This window comes from Candida tropicalis (genome assembly GCF_000006335.3).
Source record: "Candida tropicalis MYA-3404 genomic scaffold supercont3.1, whole genome shotgun sequence".
In the NCBI taxonomy this organism is placed as follows: domain Eukaryota; kingdom Fungi; phylum Ascomycota; class Pichiomycetes; order Serinales; family Debaryomycetaceae; genus Candida; species Candida tropicalis.
The window spans coordinates 428,984-441,855 of NW_003020038.1; the positions used below are offsets into that span (position 1 = coordinate 428,984).

The following is a 12,872-nucleotide window of genomic DNA, read 5'->3' on the forward strand; positions in this document are numbered from 1 at the left end:
ATACAAATCAACCTATCATCTAGAATAAACCATGCCAGAAATCATTAATAACATACCAGAGAAGACTGTTTCAGTAAAGAAACTTAAAGTATCAGCATTATGTGAGTTATGTCATTCACGTAAAGCAGTTATGAAAAGACCTAAAAATTTAATGAAATTATGTAAAGAATGTTTTTATAATGTATTTGAAACAGAAATTCATAATACTATAACAAGTAATAAATTATTTTATCCTGGTGAAAAAGTAGCTATTGGAGCATCAGGAGGTAAAGATTCTACAGTACTTGCATCTATTTTAAAAACATTAAATGAAAGATATAATTATGGATTAGAATTAGTTTTATTATCTATTGATGAAGGTATTGTTGGATATAGAGATGATTCATTAGCTACAGTTAAAAGAAATCAAAAACAATATGAAATGCCATTAGAAATAGTATCTTATAAAGATTTATATAATTGGAGTATGGATGAAATTGTAGCATGTGCAGGTATTAGATCAAGTTGTACATATTGTGGAGTATTACGTCGTCAAGCATTAGATAGAGGAGCTGAAAAATTAGGTATTAAACATGTTGTTACTGGACATAATGCAGATGATGTTGCAGAAACTGTATTAATGAATATTTTACGTGGTGATGTTGCAAGATTAGAAAATTCAACAAATATAATGACAACTTCAGCTGGTTCACCTATTAAAAGATCAAAACCTTTTAAATATACTTATCAAAAAGAAATTGTCTTGTATGCACATTATAAAAAATTGGATTATTTTTCAACTGAATGTACTTATGCTCCTGAAGCTTTTAGAGGTACTGCTAGAGAATTATTAAAAGGTTTAGAAAGTATAAGACCTTCATGTATTATGGATATTATTTATAGTGGTGAACATTTAGTATTGGCTCCAAAGAAACCAAAGAAATCAACTGCTGCCTATAAAAATAAGAAAAAAACTAATCAAGAACATGAAGTAAATTCAGATGGTTCTGTTAGTCTTGGTAACAATATTAGAAAAGATGGTAATACTTGTGAAAAATGTGGGTATCTTTCTTCAAATAAGATTTGTAAAGCTTGTATGTTATTAGCTGGTTTGGAAATGAATAGAGCTAAAGTTAGTATTGATAATAATACTGCTGTGGATGGTGCTGCCAAACTATCTAAGAACTTGGAACAGTTGACTTTTTAGTGTGTATACATGTGTGAATCATTTATTAGTCTTAGTAGATAGTAGATAGTAGATATTCAGAGTCAAAAATTCAATGAAGTGTGGCTATGAGTCACGTGTAAGTGACGGAACTGTGTAACCGCTTGATCGTTTTTTTTGGGGGTTTCGTCCTCTCCCCCGCCAAAGATATAATTAATCTCCTCAAGAATTTCAACGAATTTTTAAAGAATTCATTTTTCAAATTCTACAATTTATTGTTGAACAATTAATAACAAAACAATGTCATTTGGAAGAGCAGCTGCTGAAAGATTAGCCAATAGATCAATTCTTATTACTGGTGCTTCATCAGGTATTGGAGAAGCATGTGCCAAAATTTTTGCTGAAGCTTCAAATGGTCAAGTTAAATTAGTCTTGGGTGCAAGAAGAAAAGAAAGATTAGTTAAATTATCTGATTCTTTAATTAAAGAATATCCAAATATTAAAATTCATCATGATTTCTTAGATGTTACTATTAAAGATTCAATTTCTAAATTTGTTGCTGGTATTCCTCAAGATTTTGAACCTGATGTATTGATCAATAATAGTGGTAAAGCTTTAGGTAAAGAAGTTGTTGGCGAATTAAAAGATGAAGATATTACTGAAATGTTTGATACTAATGTTATTGGGGTTTTCCGTATGACTCAAGAAGTTTTACCATTACTTAAAAAGAAACCTTATGCTGATGTTGTTTTTATTGGAAGTATTGCTGGTAGAGTTCCATATAAAAATGGTGGAGGTTATTGTGCTTCTAAAGCAGCTGTTCGTAGTTTCACTGATACTTTAAGAAAAGAATCAATTAATACTGGACTTAGAGTTATTGAAGTTGATCCAGGTGCAGTTTTAACTGAATTTAGTGTTGTTCGTTATAAAGGTGATACGGCTGCTGCTGATGCTGTTTATGAAGGTACTACTCCATTAACTCCTGAAGATGTTGCTGAAGTTGTTTTATTTGCTTGTTCTAGAAAACCAAACACTGTTATTGCTGACACTTTGATTTTCCCAACTCATCAAGCTTCTCCAGATCATATTTACAGAAAACCAAAAGCTTAAATAAGAAGTACATACAGTTAGAGTACTACTGTAGTTTATATACACCTTTAATTGAAATGATATTCTCTATTATTATTATTATTAATATTATTATTGTTAAGTATACAAAAACCCCTTTTGATGATTTCGTCAAATTAAAAACCTACGAATAAAAGAAAATAATAATGACTAAAAATATAAAATTAATTTACATGTTTTGTTAAACAACCTACAACCGTATTACACATAAAATAATCTAGTAGAAGGTAGTTGGAGCATGGTGTTGGAACAATTTCTTGGATTTTTGGACTCTGTGTGGCAATGGGAATTTCAAGTCTTTGGTCAAGAATTGTTTGACGTATTGTCTCTTAACATCAGAAGTAGCAGCCAATTCAACAACTTTCAAGATGTGAATGTTTCTAAATCTAGCTCTGTGTCTAGCAGCCAAATCTTGGTACATGGTTTCAACAGCACCGACTCTGGTAACATCTCTGTATTCTTTGTACATGTTGTGAATACCGGATCTAGATTCGTATCTCAACCAAACACCGAAAGTCTTAACTTTGGTTGGTCTAGCTTCAGAAATAACGTTAACGGAAACAATTTCACCAGAGGCTTTCTTAACCTTGTGCAATTTTTGCAAGAAATACCAGTATCTTGATTTAGCAACAACGGTATTTGGAGCAAAAATTCTCATTCTGAACAACTTTGGTTGTGGAACGGATTCGGTTGGTAAACGACGACCGATAACTTGATATTCGTTTAATCTAGACATTTCTATAATGTAAAAACAAAAATGTTAGTAATCAAAACTAGTTGATGAGATGATGACGATGATACTTGAAACTGAACTTAAAAAACTAAAAATCACCAAATGATGAGATGACATCTTCGATAGATCATTTAAATATCACCCATTAATCTGCTTCTCATAGTCTAATCAAATCCTTTTGTATAAACTCATCTTGAGAAATCTCTTCTCAATGAAAAATTTCCTTAAATAAAAAAAAACTTCTAGTAATCTCTTCAATGTAAATCTTTTAATCTATCTATATCATATTAATCAAATAATAACCCTATTCATTGATTCATTCAGTTCAAATACATCTAGTACTACTATGTTGTTGTATTAACATACTCTTTTAGTTGTTGTTGAATATACCCTATCTAAATGAAAATTCAGGAAATTTTTCTAAGAATTTTTTTTTTTTTTCCTTTCAGTATAGTGTTTGAGAGAATCAATACTGTGTGTAAGACAAAAGAGAGAGTGAGAGTGAGAGTGAGAGGGAGAGTAGGAGAGAGAGAGAGCAGAGAGCAGAGAGGCTCGCACTGCTAGGGCGAACCTCACTCGAAATTGCGTACACCGTACCACGCACTCCCACCGTGCACAAACCAACAAACAAATCAATGAAGAAAAAAATTGTGCTCACAGCAAAAAAATTCCACCAATTGTAGCTATGTACACGAATATTCAATGTTTTCCTGTATGTAATATAATCATAAATCATGTGATAGGGCTATAACCCTAATGACTTTTTACAACTAAAATTGATTCACTTTCTCGATTAGATAGATAGATAAGCTTTCTTTATTTTTGGGGGGTTAGATATGAGAAATTGATAATCTAGATTATACCGTTATTAATAAACAATGCATATATTCATATAATAATAGTTAATATTTCTAAATAGGTTATATTCTTAATGATGATGATGATGGTGGTGGTGATGATGTATCTATAAATTCTTTTTATGGTTCTTTTCAGCAGCAGTTTGACTGTTCTTTTCTCTTCTCTTTTTAGCCAAAGTACCACATTCAGTACCTAAGAACCAATCCCAGAAACTGAAAGAACTAGCATAGTTACCAATGAAATAATGATGATGTTCATCATGATGAGCAGCACCGGCCCAAAGTGGGAAGAATTTATTTAAAGACCATGGGAAATCATAACCAGAATGAGAATCAACGGCTTGGAATAATCTTAAAACAACCCATAAAGTAATAGTAAATAAATGAACTGGAGGAATAGATTCTTTAACAGAAGCTAAGTAAGCATACAAGATTGGGAAACCAACAGTACCAACACCCAAAGCCATGACTTCAGCTGGATGAGCATATTCAGCAGCTAAACCAAATGGAGCAGCATATTTATGATGAATCTTGTGAATATTTTTGTAGAACCAACCCCAGTGGAAAATACTATGGAAAACATAATGCCAGAAATCTTCACAAATGAAGAAAATTGTGATTTGTAAAGCTTGAATTTTCCAACTTGGGAATGGAACACCAAAAGTAATACCTAAAGTAGCACATAATGGATGGAATAACCAAATTGGTAAAGCTTCAACCAAGAAATGTTGTTTCAAGACAGATTTAAGACATTCCCATTGTTCTTGATTAGTTGGGATCTTAGTTGGTTGAATCTTGTATTTGTTGAAATATGGGGTATTATCAATAATAAACCATGGTAAACATCTACCGAAATACATAACTTCATGAACAATGAAAAATAATAAACCGGTGGCTAAAACATCATTATCCATCCAGATATAATAAGAAGCCCATAATTTTTCAATGTATGATAAAGCAGCATTAGTAGCATCAACTTCTTTTAAAATAGAACTGAATTTGGTTGGGTGAACTTCGATTAAACTGGCTAATGCTGAAGTTTTATTAGCTGTGAATTGAGTTAATACATCCATTGTTGAATATTTGGATTATGAAACAGTTGAATGAACACTGGTGGAATAATATAATAAATATTAATGAAGAAACAAAAAAGAAAGGGAAAAAAGAAACAGATCCAATTAGAGGAAAAGTAAAAGAAAGTAAACTGCTAGATATTTATAAACTAAATATATTTCTATATTATCGTTTATGATTAATGTTTTGGTATTTCTTTTTTTTTTTTTTTTTAATATTTATTTATTATGTATTACAGTTGCGAGTGATCTGATGGTTTTTTTTTTAAAGTGAATTCCATTCAACTACGACAATGATTATTTTCTGTATGTATTGTATTGGTACAAAAGTTCAGTAGGCTACATAATTTTTATTCTACAGGTATTAAAACCAAAAAAAAAGTAGATTATGCCTTCAGATGTGCATCGTATGATTTTGACTGCGAGAAATTTATTTTTTCAAACTCACGCGTGAAGTCGTGTGTGAACCAAAGAAGAACAAACGGAATTTTGCATATTGTGTCGTTGATGGTTTCTTTTGTCGTATAGAACCAAAAGACAAGATCGTATTGCGCTTTGTTAATGTTTTGTCGTCGTTTAATCTGTTCCTCGTCGTATAGCACCTGTCCTCCTCGTTTGTTCATTGTGGATGTGTCTCATAGCCACACGCGGAACGACTTGCTCCTACCACGAAGAGAGAGAGAAGGGCACACGCAAATAGAGTTTAAGTTACACTATGGAAATGTACATACTTAACCACCGTACAATCTTAAACGATGATAAGCACTGCAGTGGGAACGACTTACATGAAGAAGAGAAGAGACAGATTATTTAATTGTATCAAGATCTGTGTAACAATCATTTGGACTTGACCTATCGGATTAAACATGATGGTCATAGAAACAGTGTCTTCTATTGCTTCAACTGTCCCTGTCATTCGTCTCCACGTATGCGTCACCGATGGAAACAGGGTCACAGCCCGTTATTTTCTGTTTTTTTTTATCTAATCTAAACGATACACATTTGGTTTCTTTTTCTCTTTTTTTTTTTTTTTTGTTTGTGAACACCATGGGGTTATTGATTCCCATCAGTCATGACGGTTTCTATTTTATATTTCAAAAATTACGATAATCATATGCATATGCGTCACGTGTGTGATGTCATATGGTGAGGAGATACTAGACAGAGAACAGACTGAAATATGTAGACAATATATATATATTATTTATCACAGGTATTATTTTAATATCAAAAATGGATATCGAGTTCGAGTTCCAATGAAAAATTTCAGTCACGTGGGATGAAGTGTAGATCTATGAACAATTTTCATCTTCTTATCATAATGAATTGTGGGACATCCGCAGATAAGTGGCTTTGGGATTTATAAAAAGTTTTAAATAAATCATTGTAAAATATATGTTGTTGGGAGTGATACCCCTAGGAAAACACTTACAATTTATAACGGATAATATAGAAAAGGAGATTAAGGATTTAAAACAAAGAACAAATATATTATTAATATTTTGCTTTTTATTGCTTGGATGGATTATTTACTTGATGATTGCATTGCAAGACATCAAAAGTGGTAAAAGAATTGAACAGACTTAGAATTAGTCCTAAATATAACTGTAAAGAATTAAAGAGGGACAAAGAATGATTCCTAGAGTATTTAGAATCAATTTACTTCAAAAAAATGAGTACAGAATATCCAGAGGCTATATGCAAGCAATCAATGGTGTGGATGATATTATATTGGGTTTATATATGCCTATTGTTGCCGATATATGCTTCTATTATTACCAATTACTATAGAAATAAATATACCAGTGCATTGACCTATCGAATGTTATATCATAAATAACTTGTTTATTAAAAAAAAATTATATCTTTAAAGTATTATTTTCATCTATACATAATCCCTCTATGTGTTTACACACTTTATCTATTGACCGACTCTTTCTGTTGGTAATATATCAACTAATAAACTACCATCAACAGTTGGTAAATTCAAACCATTAGTTTGCTTATATACTTGAATATTATCAAAGAATTTATCAAACAAGAAAGCAGTATCTAATGGACCACCTTTAGCTTCTGGATGGAACTGTGTTGAGAAAATTGGTTGATATTTATGAATCATACCTTCATTACTTAAATCATTCAAATTAGTGAAATATGGTTTCCAATCATTGTTTAATGTAGCGGCATCAACAGCATAACCATGATTTTGAGAAGTGATATGACATTTACCAGTAATTACATCTAATGCTGGAATATTATGAGCTCTATTACCATATTTCAATTTAATTGTTTTAGCACCACTTGCAAGAGCTAATAATTGATGACCCAAACAAATACCAAATATTGGTAAATCCTTATATGATTCCATAGTATGTTTCAAGTTTTCAACAGTAGTTGAACAATGAGTTGGATCACCTGGACCATTAGAAATGAAAATACCATCAAATTTATTAGCGATTTTATGAATTGGGTAATCATATGGGAAAACAGTTAAAGAAGCACCTCTTTCAACTAAACAACGTAAAATATTTTCTTTAGCACCACAATCTAAAACAGCAATATGAATACCTTTTGAATATTCTTTAGGACAAGCAATATGAAATGGGGATTTGGTAGTAACTTGTTGAACTAAATTAATTGCACCTGGATCTTCAAAAGCTGCATCTTCATCAGCATCATATTCTTCACCAATAGTAATTCTACCCAAGGAAGAACCTTTATCTCTCAAATAACTAACTAATTGTCTAGTATCAACACCAGTAATAGCAGCAACTCCAGAACGTTTACACCATTGTTGTAAACTTTCAACTGCGGTCCAATGACTATATTCTAAAGCAGCATCAGCAACAACAATACCAATACATTGAACTTTTGGAGATTCCATATATTTTAATAAATTAAATTGATCTTTAGCAGTACTTGAAGGAACACCATAATTACCAATTAAAGGTTGTGTAAAACATAAAATTTGTCCTTTATATGAAGGATCAGTCATACTTTCAGGATATCCAACTAAAGAAGTTGTGAAAACTGCTTCTCCACTAACATTTCTATCAGCACCAAATGAATATCCACTGAAAACTGGACCATCTTTAATAGTTAATGTGGCTCTATCTAATTGTAATTTATTATTTGTAAATGCTTTATTAGCTGCAGTAGCTAAGAATCTTCTAGATGCTGAAAGCATGATGATTTCTATTGATGAATCAAATATACTCTTTTATTTAAAAGAAAGAAAGAAAGAAAGAAAAAAAAAATTGGGAAAAAGATGAAAATTTTTCCTTCGTCGAAATTTAAATGAAAGAAATTCGTCTTCCCGCGCTTAAGGAAAAATTTTCATTGGAAATTACCCAATTTGGAAATACCGTGCGGCTTTTACTGATTACGTAAAAAGAAAAAAAAAATTGACTCATCTCAATTAAGTTGTACTTACATCACCACAGTTACATGGATCATGTGATTGATGTAGGAGTTCCTGCCAATTCTATCTATTTCTGTATATCTATCTATCTATCTATCTATATCATCCTACAAGAATAGGTATATCTACTTTGACTATGTTATCAGCATATTCATCTTGATCGTTATTGGTACCTTTATATCTAACGGCAACTTGTAAACAGTATATTCTACCAACTAAGCAACTTTGGAAACTTGGTAATAAATTAACATTGTTTTTATTGACCGTAATTAATGGGATTTCTAAATCTTTAGTATATTGGAAACTTTTATTATTCAATTGTCTTACTTTCCAATCCCCTTCATGATTCAATATATTTGGATCAACTATAGTTTGGAAATAATCCTTGACGGTATCTTTTTTCACACCTAATGTTTTAATTGCTTTCAAGTATAAATATCCATCTCGACTCAATGAAATCTTATTGTCTTTAACAAATGATATATAGTTAGATACTTGATCTTTTATAATTTGTAAATTATTCTTAGTAATTTCAACTGGGTCTCTTATAAATTCATCTTGATTTTCTGGATTAGTATAGAAAAAATCATACCCAATTTCAAATGGTAATGGATATTCAGAACTATATGACCAAAAGACAAGATTAGTATATACTGATTGTATTTGAGGTGCACGGATATTTGAATCAGATGAAATGAATTCCAATTTCAATTTTAAAGTATCAATCAAATCTTCCTCACTTCTATTATATAATTCATCCATATGACTTATACTTGGTCGAAGAGAATTTTCTGGTGTTAAATCATCTCGACTTCCATTATTATATTTCATTAATAATCTTGGTGATGAATATGGTATAACTTGATCTGGTACTTCAACATACATTGTCAGTTGTCCAATTTTAACTAATGATGATAAAATCATTTTCTTCTTTTTACCAAACACTTCAATTGGGATTTTATTATGAATATAATTCCTATGTGGTTCTGATTCATCAAAATCTCCTGATCTCTTGATATCTAAATGATCTAAAGGTGAATTGTTATTATCATGAATGATTAAATTCTTGTCTTTTATTTCATCTGCCGTGAATTCCATTTTAGTCAATTTTTCATCAATTTCATGTTCAATTTTTAAATTTTGTAATTGAATATCTTTCCAAGTTAATTTCTTCAAATATTGTTGCATAAATTTCCCACCAACTCCATTAACTGGGTATCCACCAACATGAAATTTCTTACAATATTCAACTTGTTCTTTTAAATCAGGAATAAATCGAAGGAAATATTGTGAACTTTTAGAAATTGCATATTCTGATTCTTGATCATCTTTATTAATTTCATCATGAGAAAATGGTTCTTCTGAATTCAATCTATCAATAAACTTAGCTTCAATAGTATATGAAACACTCAAATCATCAAAACTATAATCTTTTGTCAATAATGGTGTACCTCTTACGTTCAAAAATCCATATCCTAAAGCTTTATTTAATTGTATCGATTCACCTCTATTGTAAAAACAAGTTCTATCTACACCCATGGATGGTGGTGGTAACAAATGTGGTAATAATGAATTAACACAAGCATTATCTAATAATCTATGAGGAAACTTAAATGTGAAGAATTTCTTGTATTTCACATTAGGTTGTAAGATTCTATCATCTGGTAAACCCATGATTGTTCCATCAGCTGCATCATTTGAAAATACTTCGTATTCAATACCTGCACTATTGGGAACAGCAACATAACCATAAGAAGCATTCAAATCATACATTTTTAAAAATTTTTTCATCAAAATTTTCAGAAACTTGTGATTTAATCCAACAGCATTTGGATTTCTTTCAACTTCTTTAATTGTACCTTCCAATGATACAGTAAATAATCCAAATTGAACTGGCTCATCAGAAGTGTTGGTAACAGTAACATAACCATTAACAAAATCACCACTAGTATATTCTTTTAATCTAGTTTCTAATTCATTTGTTACATTAGGTTGTGGGATTTGTTTAGTCACATATATCTGAATATCAATAGGAGAATGAGGTAATTTACGTAATTTATCAATATTATCAAGTGGAGAATGACCATAAGTTTCATGAGTAACATCAACATTTTGATTATGAACTTGAGTATTTATATTTGATCCAATTGGCAGTAATTCATTTCTACCATTCTGATGATTAATATTTTCATTATCTTCAAATAAATATTCATCATTTTCTGCATCGTCTCTTTCTTGAGCTAATCCGTATTCATTTAATCTATTAACAACTTCATCAATAGTACTATTGGTAGAATTATTCACATCTCTTGATGGTTGAGGTGATAATGATGGAGGAGTAGGTGATGAATTAGTAATATCTCCATAAACTGGAGGTAAACTTGATAAATCTTCTCTAAACTGACGATCATCTCTTTTTAAAATACTTTGAAACATTTGAAATGATGGTAAAACATCAAAATATTCTGTTTGTGCATGACTTGAAACTGTTGAAAGTGCAGCAACAGGTGTAGCTGATCCACTATCACCATTTCTCTTACTAGATAATGATTTTTTTCTGCTTGATGATGATAATGGTGGTGGTGATGACAACGACGAAGAAGAAGAAGAAGAAGAAGGATTAGTTAATAAATCGATTTGTCTTTGTTGTTCAGGAGTTGGTCTATATGGTACATTTTTCTTCTTCTTTCCTGATGATAATGAAGTACTCGAACTTGTGCCTATACTGTTCATAGTATGAACTCTTGATCTTGAATTTTGTGGAGTCAAGGATATTGGAGAAGAAGATACTGATTCATTATAAGATGGTGGATCTTGAGATGGACTCTTCTTGAATGCTTTATTTGAGCTTGAATTCAAATTTGGTAAATGCATTATAGTTAGTTGTATCTAGCAATAATATAGAAATAAAGTAATAATAATAATGATATTAAAAAAAAAGTCCAGCTTCTTCTATGTGACAGTTAATAATCTCTAATCCTTTCGTCTTTCTTTCTTTCTTCTGATGATTGATAATTCATTTTGCGTTTCTGATTGATTGTTGGATATTTTTTTTTTTCCTTCTTTGTTGTGTCGGCGCGGGAAGAATTTCTCGCACGGCAAGATTTCCATTGTGGTCGACGTAGCCCCCTGCGGGTACTCAACTCCGATCATGAGTGAAATCGCCGCACAACCAACCAATCAATCAACTCTACAACTCTACAATTGGTAGCAGACTACAAGTTTAATACACACGTAGAAATATATTCATGAATAAAAACTATACAAATGGGTTCAACTATTCAGATAAAAGTTAGTATTAATTATTCAATTATCAAATAATAACAATTTCATTCAAAATACAATTAAAAGATCAGACTGACATGCAAATCGAAAAAGTGAAGGTCTTTTCATAGCTTTCATAAAGAAAACTCAATGGAAAGATGAAATTGGTTATATTATCATCACTAAAAAAAGTAAAAGTTAAATGTATTGGAAATTTTAGAAATAATAATAATTAACATACTTGTATTTAATTTTGTTTGAATTGAAACAAGATCTGCTTAGGTGATCTCTTTGGTTGATGAATTAGCTAGAAGGAATAATAATGTATTCATTAGTTAAAATGTTGTATCAGGAACCACGGCCGGTCAAGGCCAGATTTGTCATCAATATTTAAGGATTAACAGTCCTTAAACACACAGTAGACCGTCGTGAAAAATGTGGTATAATCATCATAAACATTAACCAATTTCAACACTAGTTATACTTCCAAAGCCAATCATCAATACCAACACCAACACCAAACAGTTGTTTCAATAAAACAAAATTAGGAAATTAGAAACACTATTTATAGGTTTTTAGTGGAATCTTCAATTAAATAAATCAGACAGTAAAAACTTTATCTTCAATTAAATATCAGACATATGCTTGTCTATTTTTTTGAAATAATTTCATCATATTTATTAAAATCATTTTTCTTTTTCTTAAAAATAAAATGATCATTGAAGATTCATTAAAATCCAAAAGATATAAAAATGTTTCCTAATAGAATAAAAAGTTAGTATTAAAACTATTAATTCTTCAATTCGTCTTTCGTATCAATATTAGATCAGAAATGCATGAATGGTAATTAAAAAAAGGTTGTCATCAACGGGAAACCCGAAGTTCTGACTCGTCATCTAGGTAATCATCACGTCTAATTAGGATTTAGAAATATATATTCCACAAGTAATTAAAAACAATACATACTCTTTAATCATTAGTTAGTAAAAACAAAAAAATATTCCCACTATTATCGATATTGACAAGATAAACCTGCAATCAAAATTATTAAGAATATTATAAATGAATCAGTTACGGTGGGTTTCTGAGGCCCACCTAAAATGCATTGTCACTCAGGTATTTGAAATCAGTGCCCAGTGCAATAATTCATCCTATTCAAGAATAAAAGTGATCATAATAATGATTAAATGTTTAATCAAGCTATGAATAAACAACATACACTTTAAATAATTTGTTAGTAAAAATAAAAACA

At 30.5% G+C, this 12,872-nt stretch overlaps 6 protein-coding genes across 6 annotated transcripts; 2 read left to right on the forward strand and 4 right to left on the reverse strand. All coding sequences in view use genetic code 12, as the record gives it.

Annotated features, from left to right (window-relative positions):
* Positions 1–31: 31 nt before the first annotated feature.
* Positions 32–1,186, forward strand: CTRG_00195 (uncharacterized protein; the record flags this gene model as incomplete). The annotated part of the gene is made up of 1 exon (XM_002545368.1): positions 32–1,186. One exon carries the CDS (start codon positions 32–34, stop codon positions 1,184–1,186), a length of 1,155 nt encoding a protein of 384 aa, XP_002545414.1.
* Positions 1,187–1,444: 258 nt separating this feature from the next.
* CTRG_00196 (oxidoreductase) lies at positions 1,445–2,254 on the forward strand (the record flags this gene model as incomplete). The annotated part of the gene is made up of 1 exon (XM_002545369.1): positions 1,445–2,254. The coding sequence occupies one exon, from the start codon at positions 1,445–1,447 to the stop codon at positions 2,252–2,254; it is 810 nt and encodes a 269-aa protein (XP_002545415.1).
* Positions 2,255–2,489: 235 nt separating this feature from the next.
* Positions 2,490–3,008, reverse strand: RPL20B (60S ribosomal protein eL20; the record flags this gene model as incomplete). Its single annotated transcript, XM_002545370.1, has 1 exon — positions 2,490–3,008. The coding sequence occupies one exon, from the start codon at positions 3,006–3,008 to the stop codon at positions 2,490–2,492; it is 519 nt and encodes a 172-aa protein (XP_002545416.1).
* Positions 3,009–3,969: 961 nt separating this feature from the next.
* Positions 3,970–4,935, reverse strand: ERG251 (Erg251p; the record flags this gene model as incomplete). The annotated part of the gene is made up of 1 exon (XM_002545371.1): positions 3,970–4,935. The coding sequence occupies one exon, from the start codon at positions 4,933–4,935 to the stop codon at positions 3,970–3,972; it is 966 nt and encodes a 321-aa protein (XP_002545417.1).
* Positions 4,936–6,856: 1,921 nt separating this feature from the next.
* Positions 6,857–8,122, reverse strand: CPA1 (carbamoyl-phosphate synthase (glutamine-hydrolyzing); the record flags this gene model as incomplete). The annotated part of the gene is made up of 1 exon (XM_002545372.1): positions 6,857–8,122. One exon carries the CDS (start codon positions 8,120–8,122, stop codon positions 6,857–6,859), a length of 1,266 nt encoding a protein of 421 aa, XP_002545418.1.
* A 336-nt stretch (positions 8,123–8,458) lies between these two features.
* On the reverse strand, positions 8,459–11,230 carry CTRG_00200 (ubiquitin-ubiquitin ligase; the record flags this gene model as incomplete). Its single annotated transcript, XM_002545373.1, has 1 exon — positions 8,459–11,230. One exon carries the CDS (start codon positions 11,228–11,230, stop codon positions 8,459–8,461), a length of 2,772 nt encoding a protein of 923 aa, XP_002545419.1.
* Between the last annotated feature and the right edge of the window lie 1,642 nt (positions 11,231–12,872).